This window comes from Rutilus rutilus (assembly GCF_951802725.1).
Source record: "Rutilus rutilus genome assembly, chromosome: 25".
Classification (NCBI taxonomy): domain Eukaryota; kingdom Metazoa; phylum Chordata; class Actinopteri; order Cypriniformes; family Leuciscidae; genus Rutilus; species Rutilus rutilus.
The window spans coordinates 9,151,812-9,169,711 of NC_140229.1; the positions used below are offsets into that span (position 1 = coordinate 9,151,812).

A 17,900-nucleotide genomic window follows, 5' to 3' on the forward strand; every position below is an offset into this window, starting at 1 on the left:
AGATGAGACGGCAAGTGTTGAGACACTCACACACGGATATTTAAAGCATATTATAAAAACTTTTTGTATAAAATGCCCCCTAAACTCTCATTCACTATTCCCTATGTTAGTCCACTAATACTTGAAGGAGTGAATGAAAACGAGTGTGTGAATTTGGACAGCCGTTGATCGTACATCGGCTGTATGCAGCCGGGGTCGTCACTTATTGGGGTCCCCTGAAAACATTTCCATTGTGGTCTGTCCTATTTGCAACACGTTTCTGTATTTGGTTGTGTTGTGAACTTTTGCAGCGCTTTTCTGTATTTGGTTGTGCTGTGAGTATTTGGAGAACACGTGTGTTGTAAAACTGATGAAGATCGGGTGCTTTTTCTATTTGCATGTGTTTTCTTCAGTTGCAGCGTGTTGAGCTCTCTCGGCCACCATAGAAAGTGTCTACACAACACAAACTGAATAGGCAGATTTGAAGGGTTTATTTCCTCAAAAAGATTTAGATGTTTATTGTCATATTATACATTTCTAAAATAACATAGAGTTGATGACTTTTTTAACTTAATTTAAAGGTTTGTAAATAATTTTTTTACAATAGTTTAGGCCCTTTCTGGTGGCCTAGAGGGCCCTGATGGTTCTCCTCTGATCATAACATACATGAAACAACAAATCTGACAAAGTATTTACTGTATACAGTAGTTACAAAGTAAATTTGTTATTATTATGATTATAATATTTTCAATATTATTTAAGGTGTGGGACTAAGTACAAATATGTAACAATGTTTTTTTTTTCTTCTGCGGCAGCTATCTCCTCTAGAAAGATGTTCTGTTGTACATTACATTATGATTTTCATCAAATACTGTCCATTACACTACAATGTATCAACAAGTCTATGCTTTGGCATAATCTCTAAATTGAGCAGGAGCATCAGAAAAGACATTATTGAAGAGCAAAACAGCAATCACAATTAGACATGAGAATGAAAATAATAATCTATTATGATAAAACCTTTAAATGATTTGGTGCAACTTTTTTGTGCAAAAATACATCTGCTAATCGTTTCCTGATCTCTTTAGTCCTGGTGCAATAAACAGTGGGGTTTATTAGGGGGGGAATTAATGAGGAAATAATTAATATCGCATTTCTCTCTGTTAAAGTTAGCACAACTCCTATTCGAGTTAGTAATCCAGAGACCATTTTCGGTGCATAATAACTAAACAAGACAATTAGGTGACTCAAACAAGTGTTAATCATTTGCTTTTTGCTTGCATTATTGGAGAGTTTAGTCACACTATACGCCAGAACAGCATAAGTGCACATAATAAACGGAAACTGTCCACAGAACCACCACAGATTAATCATTGCAGGCAAGAAAAAATATGGTTCAGGATTGACACAAGCAGCTCTGATCATGGATGGATAATCACAGAACACATATCTGATAACAGGCTGACAGTATGGGAGATTGTCTGCCACAGAAGTCAAAACACCCATTAGAGTGATAGTAATGAGCCAAGTCAGAAAAATAAGCAGAAACGTTCGTGAATTTGTTACAATGCTGTGATACCTTAAAGGAAGTCTAATTGCAAGAAGTCGGTCAATTGCCATTAATGTCAGAGCCATGCATACTGTGAAATCACCAAGATGATAGAAGAACATCCTCGAGATACAAGAGTAGTATGACACACTTTTAATCTCAGCCAGCAGCACTGAGATCATGGTTGTGCTGCAGGTAGAGGAGTACATTATGTCAACAACAGCTAGATTACAGATTAAAATGTACATTGGTTTGTGTAAATGTCTGTCAGTCAAGATGATACACAGATTGATGCCGTTCCCAAGCAATATGAGCATGTAGGTTATTAAGATGAAGAATCCAAGGAGCTTTTGGTTCTGCAGGTGATCAAATCCAGTGATTATGAAGCCGTCTACATTATTCACAGTGTAATTTGCCATTTTCAGTCCACTGCTAAAGAAATAGACACAAGCACATTAAAATACACAATCTACAAGTCAAAATCAATTAAAGTCTTGATGTATTCATATATGCACAGGAAAAAAGCTCCTGTGAAGGAAAATATGCAGACAGTGTCTGTAACAGCAAGGTGATGAAAACTGGAAAAGTTGAAGTACAGTTTCAAAAGAAATACAAAAAGAGTTTCAGTCATGTTAAATAGTAAATATGAATAACATTCTTCTTTAGGCGTTTTTCTTTAAGTACTCAAAAATATTTGAATTTCTAATCAGTGAATATTAAAATAGCATGCAAGAGATTCTGAGATGTTCTTCTCATCCAGTACAGACTGATGTCCTGCCTTTTATATGTTTATAGTGTGACAGATACGTCATGGTTTCTTAGCAGCCGTGATTAAACATGGAAGTTCGTTCAAAACACAATAGTTCATAACAGTTCAAGGCTGATAATACACAAGCCATAGTTCAACATAAAATGTTATGTAATAAATATTTTTGTAATATTAAATTAGCAGTTTTTGTATTTGTTTTCTATGTTTTGCATAGGCCCTGATATAGTATCTACGCAGCCTATTGTATTATTTTAGCCTAGGTTGATTTCATTATAATTTAATGAGATTAAATTTGTTCAGTGCCATCACATTGATTAAATACAATGACCTAATTTCACATCATAACATACATTTATTTCAGCATGATTTCTGTTGATGAATCAATATATCAAAAATCATGCATGTAGCAATCAACTACAAAACTCGCTAATGCCAATAATATTTGCCACCACAGACGTCAAACCTGTGTCCAAAGACTTTTAAGGGACCAGTTTTTCAGTGTTTAAATGAAAGCAGAGTTAGGATGTGATAGGGTTTAAGGACGATTATCAATGCATAAAGCATAAAATGGTGTTCTTTTTGGCTGTGCTCACTAGCTCAAAAAAAAAAAAAAATTTTTTTTTTACATATTTGAGACAGATCAGATATTGTTACACAAGTGTAGTAAAATTTTTTTACCAAGAATTTTTTTCGCATCTGATCTGAGCCACTTGCAACTGTGGTTTTTAAATCAGATACATATTAGCTCCAATGCACAGGTATCTGATACCGAGGGTGACGTGCTTGTGCACAGTAATAGTTTTCCTTAAAGAGAGGTCTTTATGAAGCAGGCAGCAGGTGCTTGTAAGCGCTCACACAAAAAAAGCTTCTTTTGATTAAATAAAATAAAAGCAAACATCGATAGAATCTCCAGTTTAGCCGAGAGTTTAATGTGTAAACTGATATCAGAGAGTTGTGTCTTCAGTCAATGTAAAAAGGTGGGACAAAAAATTGTGTATGGTCAAAAGTTTGGATCTGTTCATTAAGCCTTGCAGTTTAAATGCAGCCATACAGATATGGCTATTCCAAGCTGCCGTCCTTCGGATGAGACAGTAAACCGAGGTCCTGACTCTCTGTGGTCGTTAAAAAAATGTGTTGTTTTTTTACTCGTGGACATCTGACCTTGACAGACTGAACAGGAGAAGATTTCCATGTGAAAGAAGGCAGAGCCTCCGCGCATACCTACCTATTACGTAATCGGCACGGACCAATGGTAGTTCAAAGGTGTTTACCAGCCAGAACAAACTTTTTCGGGAAAGTACAATGCTAAATCATATATATGTACAATATATGTGTACAATAACAATTTTTGGAAAAAATAACATGTCCAAAAATAAGTTTCAATAGTACATTGGGTTTAATTTGTCATTGAATGAGATCTACTAATATATATATTGTTAGTGGCGACAATTTTCACGTGAATAAATGCATAGATCCGCATATCTAATGGTGGAACTTTTGACAAGCGTGTCAGAGGTTCTGGGTTCTAATCCGCACTTGGATAGTTTTTTTTTTTTCTCATCAGAACTGAATATGTTCAGTGGTTGTATATCAAGCAAGGACACGTTTGTGTGCATTTTGTTTTGTGATTTCACCGGAACCTATAGAGAGTCTCTGCAACAGAGTTAAAGGGATAGTTCACCCAAAAATGAAAATTAGCCCATGATTTACTCATTATTTACTCATATTTATGTGTATATGACATTCTTCTTTCAGACGAATACAATCGGAGTTATATTAAAAAATGTCCTGGTTCTTCCAAACTTGATGATGGGAGTGAATGGCTGTTTGCATCAAAGTGCATCTATTCATGATTAAAGTGCTCGACACAGATCTGCAGGAGTTAATAAAGATCTTCTGAAGTGAAGTGATGCGTTCGTGTAAGAAAAATATCCATATTTAAAACTTTAACGATTAAAATAACGAGCTTCCGGCAGACGGCCGTGTGCATCAACTTACGCCAAAAGAGAATTTTTTTTAGGGCTATACTATAAAATTAACATTTAAAACGTATAGCGCAGCTGTTTAATGAGGCAGCAACATATGATAAATTGGACAGAACAAGAAAGGCTATTAATAATCTTTCATTGCGCAAAAGTATTATGATATAAAAAGTTCCAATACAGTACGGCACAAACCATAGACAGTAAAAGAAATGGACACAGCGACCCCATAGACTTCAACGGAGAAAAGTGAAGCAAATTAGAAGCACTCACTTCCTGATGGCTGAGCGTAATGCGCAGGCTCAAACTGAGCTTGATGAGTCTTGCAGAGACGGAGAGCGTGAGTAGGAGCTGTCCATGAGCTAGGAGCAGGAGCAAATTTATGACTCTCTATGGGCTTCTCCCTTGACTGTATCAGACTTTATGCCTCCACGTCCCCCCGATTGACTGCGAGCTTCTCCTCCTGTCTATACGGTAATTTCCAGAGAGTCGCGTGGTTATGACGCAATCGTTAGCCTAGTTTTACAAAAACTGCTTCTACGGGGCCATAACGTAAGATACAAGGTAATGGAGCATTTTATACATTGTCGTGTTTCTTTAGAAATAAACAATGGACAAATGGAGTCTTTAAACGCCTCAGATGTAAAGTTATTCGCTGTCAAAGTGACGCCAAAATGGATGGGAGTCAATTGAATGCTAACAGCAGGTGATGGCTTGTTAGCCAATGGCAGCCCCCGGGGACGCTTTCCGGGTGCTGGATTACCCCCCTGGCACAAACGCTTATTATGCGCATTCAGAGCGCAGAATGATGCTCTTGAAGCAACATGGAGTCACACGTAGCGCGTCGAGTCCGCAATGAAAAGTTCAAAGCACTAAGGAAAAACATATTGGTGCGTAGTGTATTATACAGTATATCTATCTATGCAATAGTTTATTCAGCCTTTTCTTTTAACAGTTTTAAATTTCAGTTACTGTGCGAGTGAAGAACAATTATAGTGCTCTCTACTACTACATTGTTGTGATCTAACAGACACCCGGTAGAAAGTAAAAGTGAAAAAACTTACATTTTGATTTCAGGGGGCCTTTAAAGATAATATTTGATATTTTAGAGGAGCCATTTTGAAATTGTCATACTTGACTCACTGACATATAAAGAGGACAGTCATTATAGAATAATAAGAAATGGTCAAATCATTATGCATCAGAAGGTTAAACAAAACTGTTTGTAGATACATATGTCTACCTTTGTGAAGCATAAACAATGTTAATAAACGTAAATGAAGTCTGTTGTCCCTCAGTCCCAGCAGTGACATAATTTACTGATTTTATTTCAACATTTGTGTAATGGGATCTCAAACACTACAGGGAACATTATCTGTTCAGCTATTAATGGATAATTAAGAGGGCTCTTGTGTATATTAAAGGAACACTCCACCGTTTTTTGAAATAGGGCTTATTCACCTTCTTTCCCACATTTAGATAGGTGGGCAAATGCATTTTTGTCTCAGTGCATGCATTGTTTTAGTTTGACAAGGTTGGCGCTAGCTTAGCTTAGCTTAATGAATGGAATCCTTGCCAGCTAGCATGTCCTGAGTAAAAGTGATAAAAATTTTTTTTTAAAAACCCACCTAATTACTTCTTGTGGCCTGCGTATTCACAACGAGTACAAATAGCGATGCAGATTAACACTAGGCGATTTCCTAGGCAGATATTGACTTGGGACTATATTAGGGGGAAGCACAGGTGAAGCACTGCTGCTTAGGCGAAGCACTGCTACTTGGGCGCAGAGATATCATGCAACACATGAAATCCCACGACTGACAGGAGGTGGAGGTTACGATCGCTCAACAGCCTGAGGACGTGAGGATGAGAGCCAACGCGAACTGGTGGTGTGAATGTGGGGGAATATGCCAATCTATCCCGACTGAAATAGTGTCTGTGCTGTGGAGAGTGGGACAAGATACTGCCATCGATGACCAGGCTCAGCGCGTCAGATCAGATCAAGATGAGCGTGGCCTCAGTTGCCCGCAGTTGCAAAACAATGCATGCACTGAGACAAAAATGCATTTGCCCACCTATCTAAATGTGGGAAAGAAGGTGAATAAGCCCTATTTCAAAAAAAGGTGGAGTGTTCCTTTAATAAGGTGGAAGCATTGGTAGTAGTCATGTGCCTCAACAAGTAAAGTCATAACATAATGATACATTTGCAAATCATTAGTTAATGATTAATTAAAGCAGACAACTGGAAATTGAAGTACATTGCTTTGACCAACTGTGGTAATTAACGCTAGCCTGACTACGTCAGACTTCGTACTTCCGCTCAATTTCAGTTCGCTTCTGTACTCAGTCTGAGATAGCGACCGTTTTCTATGGAAGCTTGTTTCCGCCACCGAATAAAACATTTTAAAAGATAATTGCGACTTTTTATCTCACAATTGCGAGTTTACATCTCGCAATTCTGACTTTATTTCTCAGAATTGCGAGATATAAAGTCAGAATTGCGTGATATAAAGTCAGAATTCTGAGATATAAAGTCAGAATTCTGAGATATAAAGTCAGAATTGCGAGATATTAAGTCGCAATTGCGTCTTATAAAGTCCGAATTCTGACTTTTTTTCTCGCAATTGCGACTTTATATCACGCAATTCTGACTTTATATCTCAGAATTCTGACTTTATATCACGCAATTCTGACTTTATAACACATAATTGCGAGTTTATATCTCGCAATTCTGACATCTTTTCTCAGAATTGTGAGATATAAAGTCCAATTCTAAGGGAAAAAAAAAGACAGACTTTTTTTTCTTTTTTTTTTCTTAGAATAGTTTATATCTCACAATTCTGACTTTATAACACGCAATTGCGACTTTATATCATGCAATTCTGACTTTATATCTCCCAATTGCGTGATATAAAGTCAGAATTCTGAGATATAAAGTCAGAATTGCGTGATATAAAGTCGCAATTGCGAGAAAAAAAGTCAGAATTCTGACTTTATAACACGCAATTGTGACTTTATTTCATGCAATTCTGACTTTATATCTCGCAATTCTGACTTTAAAACACGCAATTGCGACTTTATTTTACGCAATTCTGACTTTATATCTCACAATTCTGAGAAATAAAGTCAGAATTGCGAGATGTAAACTCGCAATTGTGAGATAAAAAGTCGCAATTATCTTTTATTTTTTTTTATTTTGTGGCGGAAACAAGCTTCCATAGTTTTCCCCGTTTTCCTACGGCCTCAAAACAGCCGGGCCAATCAACGAACAGAGGGCGGGCTGAGAGCCGTAACGTAGACGCTGATTGTACCGTGGATGCGTAGATTTACTTCACATAATCAGCAAAAGTCGTTCACAGCCATGTTCACTCCGGTATTTTGCTCGATGGTTTTGTTTTCGCATCATACATGTGTTTACAGTGGAAGTCAGATGCGGCTGAGCATGCGCATAACACACGCCATAACCAAACGTTATGTGATTGGCTTACGGGTAACCAATTATTTTAAACTTCAGACAAACGCCCCCCCCCCCCCCCCCCCCCCCCCCCCCCCCCCCCCGAGAAAGAAAACATTTTTCAATTACGCCCTTCCAGACTCTGTCTACGAAGCAAAGCGAAGTAGAAGAGTTTGGTATTACCAGGCTAAATTAACGCATTAATTTACACTTTTAGTTAATAAAATAAGTTATTAAGGAATTAATATGGCACATTTAATTAATAACAATTCATATATTACTTAATCTATTAATCATTTAGAATCTTTATAAGTTACTGATGCAGTAATCATTAATTAATGGTTTAGTTCTTCATGAGTCATACATTAACACATGATTATCTGTGCATTAGTTAAACATGAATTAATGCTTATTAGTGCACCCGTATTGTAAAGTGTTACCGAAGCATTTTGTGGCCTATTTTTAATAAGCAAAGCAATCACAATGAGCAGAAGCTACTTGTTTTACTTTCAGTGTTACAAATTACTGAACATTCAGCAATTTTAATATAGCTCAATATACAGTTTATTTAATCTGTATCACAAATAAGTGGCCATTTTCAAAAGTCTGATTACCTTGCAACACAACTAATCATGCTTTCAAAATCAAGAATTATTAAAAACTGGTACAAGACAATAATCTGGCAAATCACAAGACCATAAGCAAGAGCTGATGTTCATTTCTAAATGAATGATTTGGCTTGTAGAAACACTAGCCTATATTCTTACACAATTTACATACATCATGATCTTACATAATCTTTTTTCTTTTTATTACAATTTGATTATTATGTGTTTTGAGAGGAGAGGTCCTCAGTGAATAATGCATTAGAGATGAGATGCTAAGGGTTTCCATGTAACGGTGCAATAAACACTGTCACTGTTTGTCTGAAGAGTGTCAACATACTTGCTACATGCCCTTAATTTGTTCTCTGGAGTCACTAGACAGACCCTGAAGATTGTAAGGATAGGAAACCTGAGAGAATTATCAAACAGTAGTTGTGTAAATAAGTGACAGTATCCATTACTGTTCATAATGACACTCAAAATCAATCAAACCAAGTTTGTCTATAACATTAATTAAGCTTGCCCTTAACATTATTTATAAAGATCAATAAAGGTCCAAACATAATTAAGATTGACATAACTAAATCAATTATTCAGCATTTGAATACTCATTATGTTATCTGACTTTACCTCTTAACTTAAATTTCACAATGGCACACCAGAACTGAAACAACAGCATGCATACTATTGGAAAGTTCAAGGAAAAATGCTGATCTCAGGATTGGACTGGTGTGATTTTGTCGTTTATTCACAGGATGACATGATGATCCAGCGCATATACAAAGACATCAAAATGTTTCAGACCATTCAAGAGAAAGCTGAATTTCTTTCTTTATTCATCTTTGACCTGCCAAGATGCCTACAGGTTGTAGTAAATTTTTCTCTATTTTGCACCTGACCTAAGTCTACCTGGGTTTTGTCTACAATCGACGTCCCCTAACTAGCTTGCTGCGCAGCAATAATAAACAGACAGACTTCAGAAAATGCCCTTTAAATGCTTTAATCACGGCCGGGAGATTACTCAAGCAACTCTCAGAGAATCTCACCATAAAAGAAGAATACATCAGGTTTTATAGGATAAAGACAGACACATCAAAATAAGATCAGCGTGACTAACACGTCACCTTCTATCAATATGATTGGTTCAATTTGTAAATGAGCCTTGACTTCCTCTTCAGACATCCATATGTGGACAGAGCCAAGAATGGTGTACAAAAAATTGGCCCAGGTTGTAATAATTCAGCTAACTGTAGACTGGGCCAGATCCCGCTGTGTTAGACCAACTGAGAGGTGGATCATGAAGAGGAAGAACTCATCAATGGGCTGCTGGGACTGACCCTATAAAAATAACAAGTTTTGCAATTATGTACAATGTGTAGGCTAGGCTTTCACTTAAATGTAAAATTAAGGTTTGCTTTTCTATTTCTTTATTTACCCATGCACTGCCTCTTGTTCCAGATTCACTCCTCATTGTAGTTGCTCTTGCTCTGGTCACACGAATCATGTTGTGGGATGCAGGTTCAATGAGTTTCCAGAAAGTTATTAAATGCCTGTAAGTCATGAATCTAAATTAAATGTAATACATGTTTACACACACACACACACACACACACACACACACACACACACACACACACACACACACACACACACACACACACACACACACACACACACACACACACACACGCACGCACACCTTTTTATAGAGATCTTCGGTCTGATCCAGGGAATTATCAACTGCTGCGGCTTCTGGAACTCAACAATAATCATGTTCCAGACAATGGGCATCCATTGGCACAGGAACCTCATCCACTTGAGTGTAAACCTCCCTTCTTTGCCATACCCCAGTGCGCCTTGGTTCAGCAACGGAGTAGCCGTTCCACTGGAATAAGGTTGGTACAGCTGCCTTTCGCAGCAAGCGACTCCCTTTAGGGGTTGATGGCTCAATCAGTTCATCACTTTTAAAGTTGACGACTGCAGACCCTTGTATGAGATGTGATGTTAAATCTCTCACGTTGTGAATCCACTCTCTGCGTGTTTCTTCGTCCACAGGAAAAATGTGGAAACTCAGCATAGAGTTAAACTTTGAGCAGGCCTCACATAACGGGACACAACAATGTTCAGCCGAAATACTGTCTTCCCGCCGTTGATATTTAAACTTTCTGGAAGCCATCACTACAATGCTTAACTATATAATACTATGTATAATACTTAAATTATAAATCGCTGTCAAATGAATTTTATGAAAGTTTTGCCGCTAGTACACTTTGCTATAGATCACGCTATGTGGAAGTAAAGACGCTGGCTGAGATTCTACTGGAAATACGTCAACAGCGTTTGTGCATATGGTGTATTGCCATTAACATCAGATCCATGCACTCTGTGAAATCACCAAGATGATAGAAGAACATCCTTGAGATACAAGAGTAGTATGACACAGTTTTAATCTCAGCCAGTAGCACTGAGATCATGGTTGTGCTGCAGGTAGAGGAGTACATTATATCAACAACAGCTAGATTACAGATTAATATGTACATTGGTTTGTGTAAATGTCTGTCAGTCAAGATGATACACAGATTGATGGAGTTCTCAAGCAATATGAGCATGTAGGTTATTGAGATGAGGAATTTGAGAAGCTTTTGGTTCTGCAGGTGATCAAATCCAGTGATTATAAAGTTCCCTTACTGGGACTACATTGTTCCCAGTGTAATTTGCCATTTTCAGTCCACTGCTAAACAAACAGATGCAAGTACATTAAAATAACACTTTATAGAAGTGACAAGTCAAAATCAGTTAAAGTCTTTATGTACTCATATATGCATAGAAAAAAAGCTCCTGTGAAGGAAAATGGCAGAAAGATGTAGACAGCATATGTAACGGCGATGAAAGGTGATGAAAACTGTGAACGTTGAAGTATAGTTTCAAAAGAAATAGAAAAAGAGTTTCAATCATTATAAATAATAAATATGAATAATATGTAAAACATTTTCTAGTCTTCTTTAGGCGTTCCTCCTATGATCTATAAAAATATTAGAATTTCTAATCAGTGATTATTAATATAGCATACAAGAGATTCTGAGATGTTCCCTGTCACAGTGTGGTGTAGACTGAAGAAGACGAGAAGGCAAAAGGCTCCAATACAAACTTTTACTAATAATATACACCAACAGACAGACAGGATGTACACACACACTAATTATGACTAAGAACGGACAAAGACTGACTGAACTGAAGGAACTTAAATACTAACACTGATGAACACTAATAACAGAAACACAGGTGGAACAGATGATAATTAACTAGACACAGACAAACTAAACAGAACACAACAGTGACATTACCCTCATTCAGTTAAACACATGTATGGCTGATGTCCTGCATTTTATATTTAAATGTGTGACTGACAGCTTGTACCTCGTTGTTCCCTAGCAGTTTTGAAACTGGGGAGCTGGTTCAGAACACCATAGAACAGAAATAAAGCACAATGACACAGATAAATTAAGAAAAAGCAGGAGAGAAAAAGACAACTAATTAGAAGGAAGTTGAAGTTAAATTATAGTAAGCAAAGTAATCTACATAGGCTGACACAGTATATTTCATGTTATATATAGGGTGGACTGGTGGATTGCGACCCAAAAGTGGGTAGATAAACGTGTTGTCCTGATTCATTATCTGTGGTCAAATGAGATGTTGTCAGGATAAATCAGGATAATTATTCTAACATTATTTTCTTACGTTGTTACGAAATAAAAATAACTTTCCTTTCCTGTCAGCCATTATATTTAGCTTGTAGGGAGCACTCTTCAATTGCACATGCAATTTAGGCAAATTCCATAAAAAAAAAAAAGGGTTATGGCTTAATGACATGGGAAAATTTGGGCCCCATGGCCAAACAAGTTGAGAACCATTAAAAAAAGTGTATATATCAAAATGCTCTGTTCTATAATAAATTTTCTAGCCGGCTATCCAGCTAACGACATGGAATTGCTTTTCTTAGGTAAATGTAACGTGTTTACAAGCTGTTTTATTGGTCTTTCTGCTGTTAAAACACTGAGCGATTACACCAGACATTACATTTCAGTAATCTTACTGTACTGTACTGTATCTTTCAACATACCTCCTAATATGTATTCATAATTATTTCACTAGTAGTAGGCTAAAGAGGATGAGATTATTAGTTTACATGCATAAAGCTCTGTGCTTCGCTTGAACCTGAACTCTATTAAAATCACCTTGATCACCATCTGATCTCTCACCTTGGCCAGAGTAGGAATTAACAGGCAAAGGGGAGGGAATGTGTAGAGCAGCACGTTGGGCCATGCCAACGAGCGCGTCCTCGTCCCATAGCGAGAAGAACATAGGACAATGGGCGTTTTTGGTTGAGGCTTTACTTCATGAAAACCCTAATTCTCAGAAGACCCAGAGGCAAGAAGAATGTAGGCTTTTATACACATATAAACATTTACTGTTGTAAACTGTTGCTGTTGCAGTCTCTAACTATTTATTTGTATGATACAGCTGCAAATAAGTATTTGAACACCTGTCTATCAGCTAGAATTCTGACCCTCAAAGACCTGTTAGTCTGCCTTTAAAATGTCCACCTCCACTCCATTTATTATCCTAAATTAGATGCACCTGTTTTGGTGCACCTGTCACCTGAACACCATCCCTACTGTGAAGCATGGGGGTGGTAGCATCATGCTTTGGGGGTGTTTTTCTGCACATGGGACAGGGCGACTGCACTGTATGTATTGCGAGATTTTGGGGAACAACCTCCTTCCCTCAGTTAGAGCATTGAAGATGGGTCGAGGCTGGGTCTTCCAACATGACAATGACCCGAAGCACACAGCCAGGATAACCAAGGAGTGGCTCTGTAAGCAGCATATCAAGGTTCTGGCGTGGCCTAGCCAGTCTCCAGACCTAAACCCAATAGAGAATCTTTGGAGGGAGCTCAAACTCCGTGTTTCTCAGCGACAGCCCAGAAACCTGACTGATCTAGAGAAGATCTGTGTGGAGGAGTGGGCCAAAATCCCTCCTGCAGTGTGTGCAAACCTGGTGAAAAACTACAGGAAACGTTTGACCTCTGTAATTGCAAACAAAGGCTACTGTACCAAATATTAACATTGATTTTCTCAGGTGTTCAAATACTTATTTGCAGCTGTATCATACAAATAAATAGTTAAAAAATTATACATTGTGATTTCTGGATTTTTTTTTTTTAGATTATGTCTCTCACAGTGGACATGCACCTACGATGACAATTTCAGACCCCTCCATGATTTCTAAGTGGGAGAACTTGCAAAATAGCAGGGTGTTCAAATCAGGGCCGTGCACTAACCTGCGAAATTAGTCTTTTATTTTATTTTTTTATTTTATTTATGTCGGTAATGTTTGGCTCTTGGTCTTCTACTAGTGCTAACAACTTGTACAACTTATCCATGTTCTTAGAATTAGCTGCTTGTCTAATCAAATTATTGTACTCTCGATCAGATCTAATACAAATAACTAAATTTTCTGTTGTTGGCACACTTTGTAAACAAGGTAAACTGGGTAAACCAAGCCCTAGGTATTTTTGAGAAAATGAAAGCTCAGACGGGCGAATCTAGAATCTTCCCCGTATGTCGTCATAAGGGGAAAGGTTACCTCCCCTTCTCTTCTATGCCTTGGCCCACCCATGAGAAAAATGAGCTGCGTGAGCGCGATATTGGTTTTTCCTCGAGAGACATCATGGCTTGCAAACGAGCGAAGCATGGCAGTTGCTCAGTGTTTGATGTACAAATGAACACAAAAGTATTTTTTTAGTTCCTTCATCCGAGCCTCTGAAGAACCAGTGGGTTATGTTAATTTCTGATGTGTAATTGTTCAGATAATCTTTCTCTCAAAATCGTTCAATACTGTTTATGCATCAGTAAATCAAGCCAGTGACTAAACGATCAACTTCACGTTGTTTCTCTTAGTAGGATGAAAATAATCTTACTTAAACTGTGATTAATTTAAATACAGAAAGTGATCAAAGAACAATCCCTTTCCAATCGCCCAAGCTGTCAATCACACAGCGTGAGTTTATCTGGACACTTGCCAAAACTCGTTATGAAATCAATGACGCTGTTACGCTGCACAACAAAGCTCTTACTGTACTTACCTCATATGCATTGGTGAAAGCATTAGTGAGAGTGCAGAAACTGTTGCAATGATAAGATCTTCATTCACGCGATCAACAGGCTGTCATCTGCTCAATGCTCATCACTGCAACCTTTTATGTGATGGGAATAGATCTAAATACTTAAAAACTTATTACGATTCGTTAATCCCGATAGCTGTAATGGTAAAAACGTATAATAGCTGTAATAGTAAAAGTATTCGAGAGAGTTCCACATGTAATGCTAGCTATTTCATATGCAAGCATGTCAGCCAATCACAGCAGTTGGCGTTTACACTGAAGTCTCACAGCAGTGGCCGTTTACACTGAAGTCTTACAGCCAATCACAGCAGTGGGCGTTTACACTGAAGTCTCACAGCCAATCACAGCAGTGGCCGTTTACACTGAAGTCTTACAGCCAATCACAGCAGTCGGCGTTTACACTAAAGTCTCACAGCCAATCACAGCAGTGGGCGTTTACACTGAAGTCTCACAGCCAATCACAGCAGTGGCCGTTTACACTGAAGTCTTACAGCCAATCACAGCAGTGGGCGTTTACACTGAAGTCTCACAGCCAATCACAGCAGTGGGCGTTTACACTGAAGTCTCACAGTCACAGCCAATCACAACAGTGGGCGTTTACACTGAAGTCTCACACAGACACGCCCCTTCAAACAGAGCGTTCAAATCAGAGGCTAAAATCAGGCTAGGAAATATGCCTTTTATTTCTAAATTATAACAACTTTTGATCTTAAAAACATACTAACATTATAAGGGCACCCCAGGAAACATTCTAAAATAATAAAATAATCCATGCAATGGGACCTTTAAGATCTTCTAGGACATGGTACCAAATAGAAAGGTGTTGCTATAAATGGAACAGGTAAATATAAAAATGTAAGACAGCAAATAGTTTATGTTATTATCAGCAATGTGTAATTGTGATGTTCTATCAAAACATCTACAATAAAGTCTAAAATGTATTTGAGCGTGTGCTGTCTTCTCTTTTAATTGTATATTTTGTAATAACTGGATAATTTATGTTAACAAGCAACCACCCCCTTAGTGGCCCTTTTTTGTTTTAGGCCACTGCCCCTCAAAATGTCTGTGCACGGCCCTGGTTCAAATGCTTATTTTCCTCACTGTAGTTTATAGTTTAGGCTTAGAACCAGGGTTAGGTGCTTCTACATTAATGTTATTCACTTATCGTTACCCTCTGATTTTAGGGATAACTCACGGGTTGGGTAAAAGTTAGGGGTAGGGATATGGTTAGGATTAAATTTATGGACAGGAATGTTGTTCCAGGATCAACAAAATATGTTGACCCAGGAACGTGTGTAACTCGGCAAAATCAGGACATGCAATGTGGACAGCTGTTATTTTTAATGTCACCCATGCGCTGAAGTTTATATGTTGTAATGTGTGTTCTATAAATTATTGTGAATATGAGTTATTGGATCATTTGAATTTGAGATAAATATTATATGATTTGGTATGTTGTATTTTGACTGAACAAGGTCAAAGGTCATGAACAGGCCCTCGCTGTATAAATGGCTTAGACTAGTTACTCCTCTTTGAATTTATATGAAAAAAATAATTATTAAAACTATTTGGTATTGCCATACTGGTGTGTGGATTGATGGTTCCAGATTGTAATGCATGATATCTTAGCCAGTTGCAAAAAATAAACAACAAATGAACACACAAAAAACACTTAATAGCTAAACCATTAAGTAATAGCAACCTTCCAGTTATTACTCAATTACTCAGAGTTTTCTCAATTTAATGTTATTCATTTAACTTATTGCAAGAGATCAGGTATGATTTTTTTTCCCCCTGTCAACAACTTAAAATCTTCCTCATACAAATCTTTAGTAATCCAGCACATGAGTCTGAGACTTTAAAAGCACTTGAAACACTGTATTATGATGCACAGCTTTAGAAGTGTAAGAATGACAAATCTCCAAATAGGTTTTCCTATTTTCTTTTTCTTTATTTTGAAAACAGACAAGATAGCAACATACCTACTGTATTTCTTGTCTCTAATGTGAACAAAACATGCATCACCAACATTTTTACAATCATCCATGATTATTAACACAATAATGAATAATTGTATCAATATAATAATATTATGATAAAACCTTTAAGTGGTTTGGTACAATTCTTTTGCGCAAAAATACATCTGATAATCGTTTCCTTATTTCTTTAGTCCTGGTGCAATAAACAGTGGGGTTTATTAAGGAAGGAACAAGAGTGGCTACAATCATTACTGCATTTCTCTCTGTTAGATTTAGCACAACACCTATTCGAGTTAGTAAAATAGAGACCAGCTTTGGTGCAAAATAACTAAACAAGACAATTAGGTGACTCAAACAAGTGTTGATCATTTGCTTTTTGCTTGAGTTGTTGGAGAGTTTAGTCACACTATACGCCAGAACAGCATACGTGCAGATAATAAAGGGAAATTGTCCACACAACAACCACAGACTAATCATTGCAGGCAAGAAAAAATATGGTTCAGGATTGACACAAGCAGCTCTAATCATGGATGAATAATCACAGAACACATATCTGATAACAGGCTGACAGTATGGGAGATTGTCTGCCACAGAAGTCAAAACACCCATTAGAGTGAAACCAATGAGCCATGTCAGTAAAATAAGCAGAAATGTTCGTGGATTTGTTACAATGCTGTGGTATCTTAATGGTAGCCTAATCGCAATAAGTCGGTCTAATGCCATTAATGTCAGAGCCATGCATACTTTGATATCACCAAGATGATGGAAGAACATCCTTGAGATACAAGAGTAGTACGACACACTTTTAATCTCAGCCAGCAGCACTGAGATCATGGTTGTGCTGCACGTAGAGGTGTACATTATGTCAACGACAGCTAGATTACAGATTAATATGTACATTGGTTTGTGTAAATGTCTGTTAGTCAAGATGATACACAGATTGATGCCATTCCCAAGCAATATGAGCATGTAGGTTATTAAGATGAGGAATCCAAGGAGCTTTTGGTTCTGCAGGTGATCAAATCCAGTGATTATGAAGCTGTCTACATTATTCACAGAGTAATTTTCATTCGCCATTTTCAGTCACCCAGCTCCTAACATACAGACACAAATATTTAAAAAACAACAACTATAAAATCTAAAGAAAAACAATTAGATCCTTAATGTATTCATATATGCACAGAAAATAAGCTCCTGTGAAGGACAATGGCAGAAAGATGCAGACAGCGTCTGTAACAGCAAGGTGATGAAAACTGTGAAAGTTGAGATATAGTTTCAAAAGAAATACAAAAAGAGTTTTGATCATTTTAAATTCTAAATATGAATAATATGAAAAACATTTTCTAGTCTTATTATTCTTTGGGAACTCCTTTTTAGACTCTTTAGAATTTCTTATGCA

At 37.3% G+C, this 17,900-nt stretch overlaps 2 protein-coding genes across 2 annotated transcripts; both read right to left on the minus strand.

The window, feature by feature from the left end:
* Positions 1–987: 987 nt before the first annotated feature.
* LOC311285552 (olfactory receptor 10G4-like) lies at positions 988–1,947 on the minus strand (the record flags this gene model as incomplete). Its single annotated transcript, XM_084401233.1, has 1 exon — positions 988–1,947. One exon carries the CDS (start codon positions 1,945–1,947, stop codon positions 988–990), a length of 960 nt encoding a protein of 319 aa, XP_084257359.1.
* Positions 1,948–16,612: 14,665 nt separating this feature from the next.
* LOC311284581 (olfactory receptor 10G4-like) lies at positions 16,613–17,578 on the minus strand (the record flags this gene model as incomplete). The annotated part of the gene is made up of 1 exon (XM_084399680.1): positions 16,613–17,578. One exon carries the CDS (start codon positions 17,576–17,578, stop codon positions 16,613–16,615), a length of 966 nt encoding a protein of 321 aa, XP_084255806.1.
* Positions 17,579–17,900: the final 322 nt, after the last annotated feature.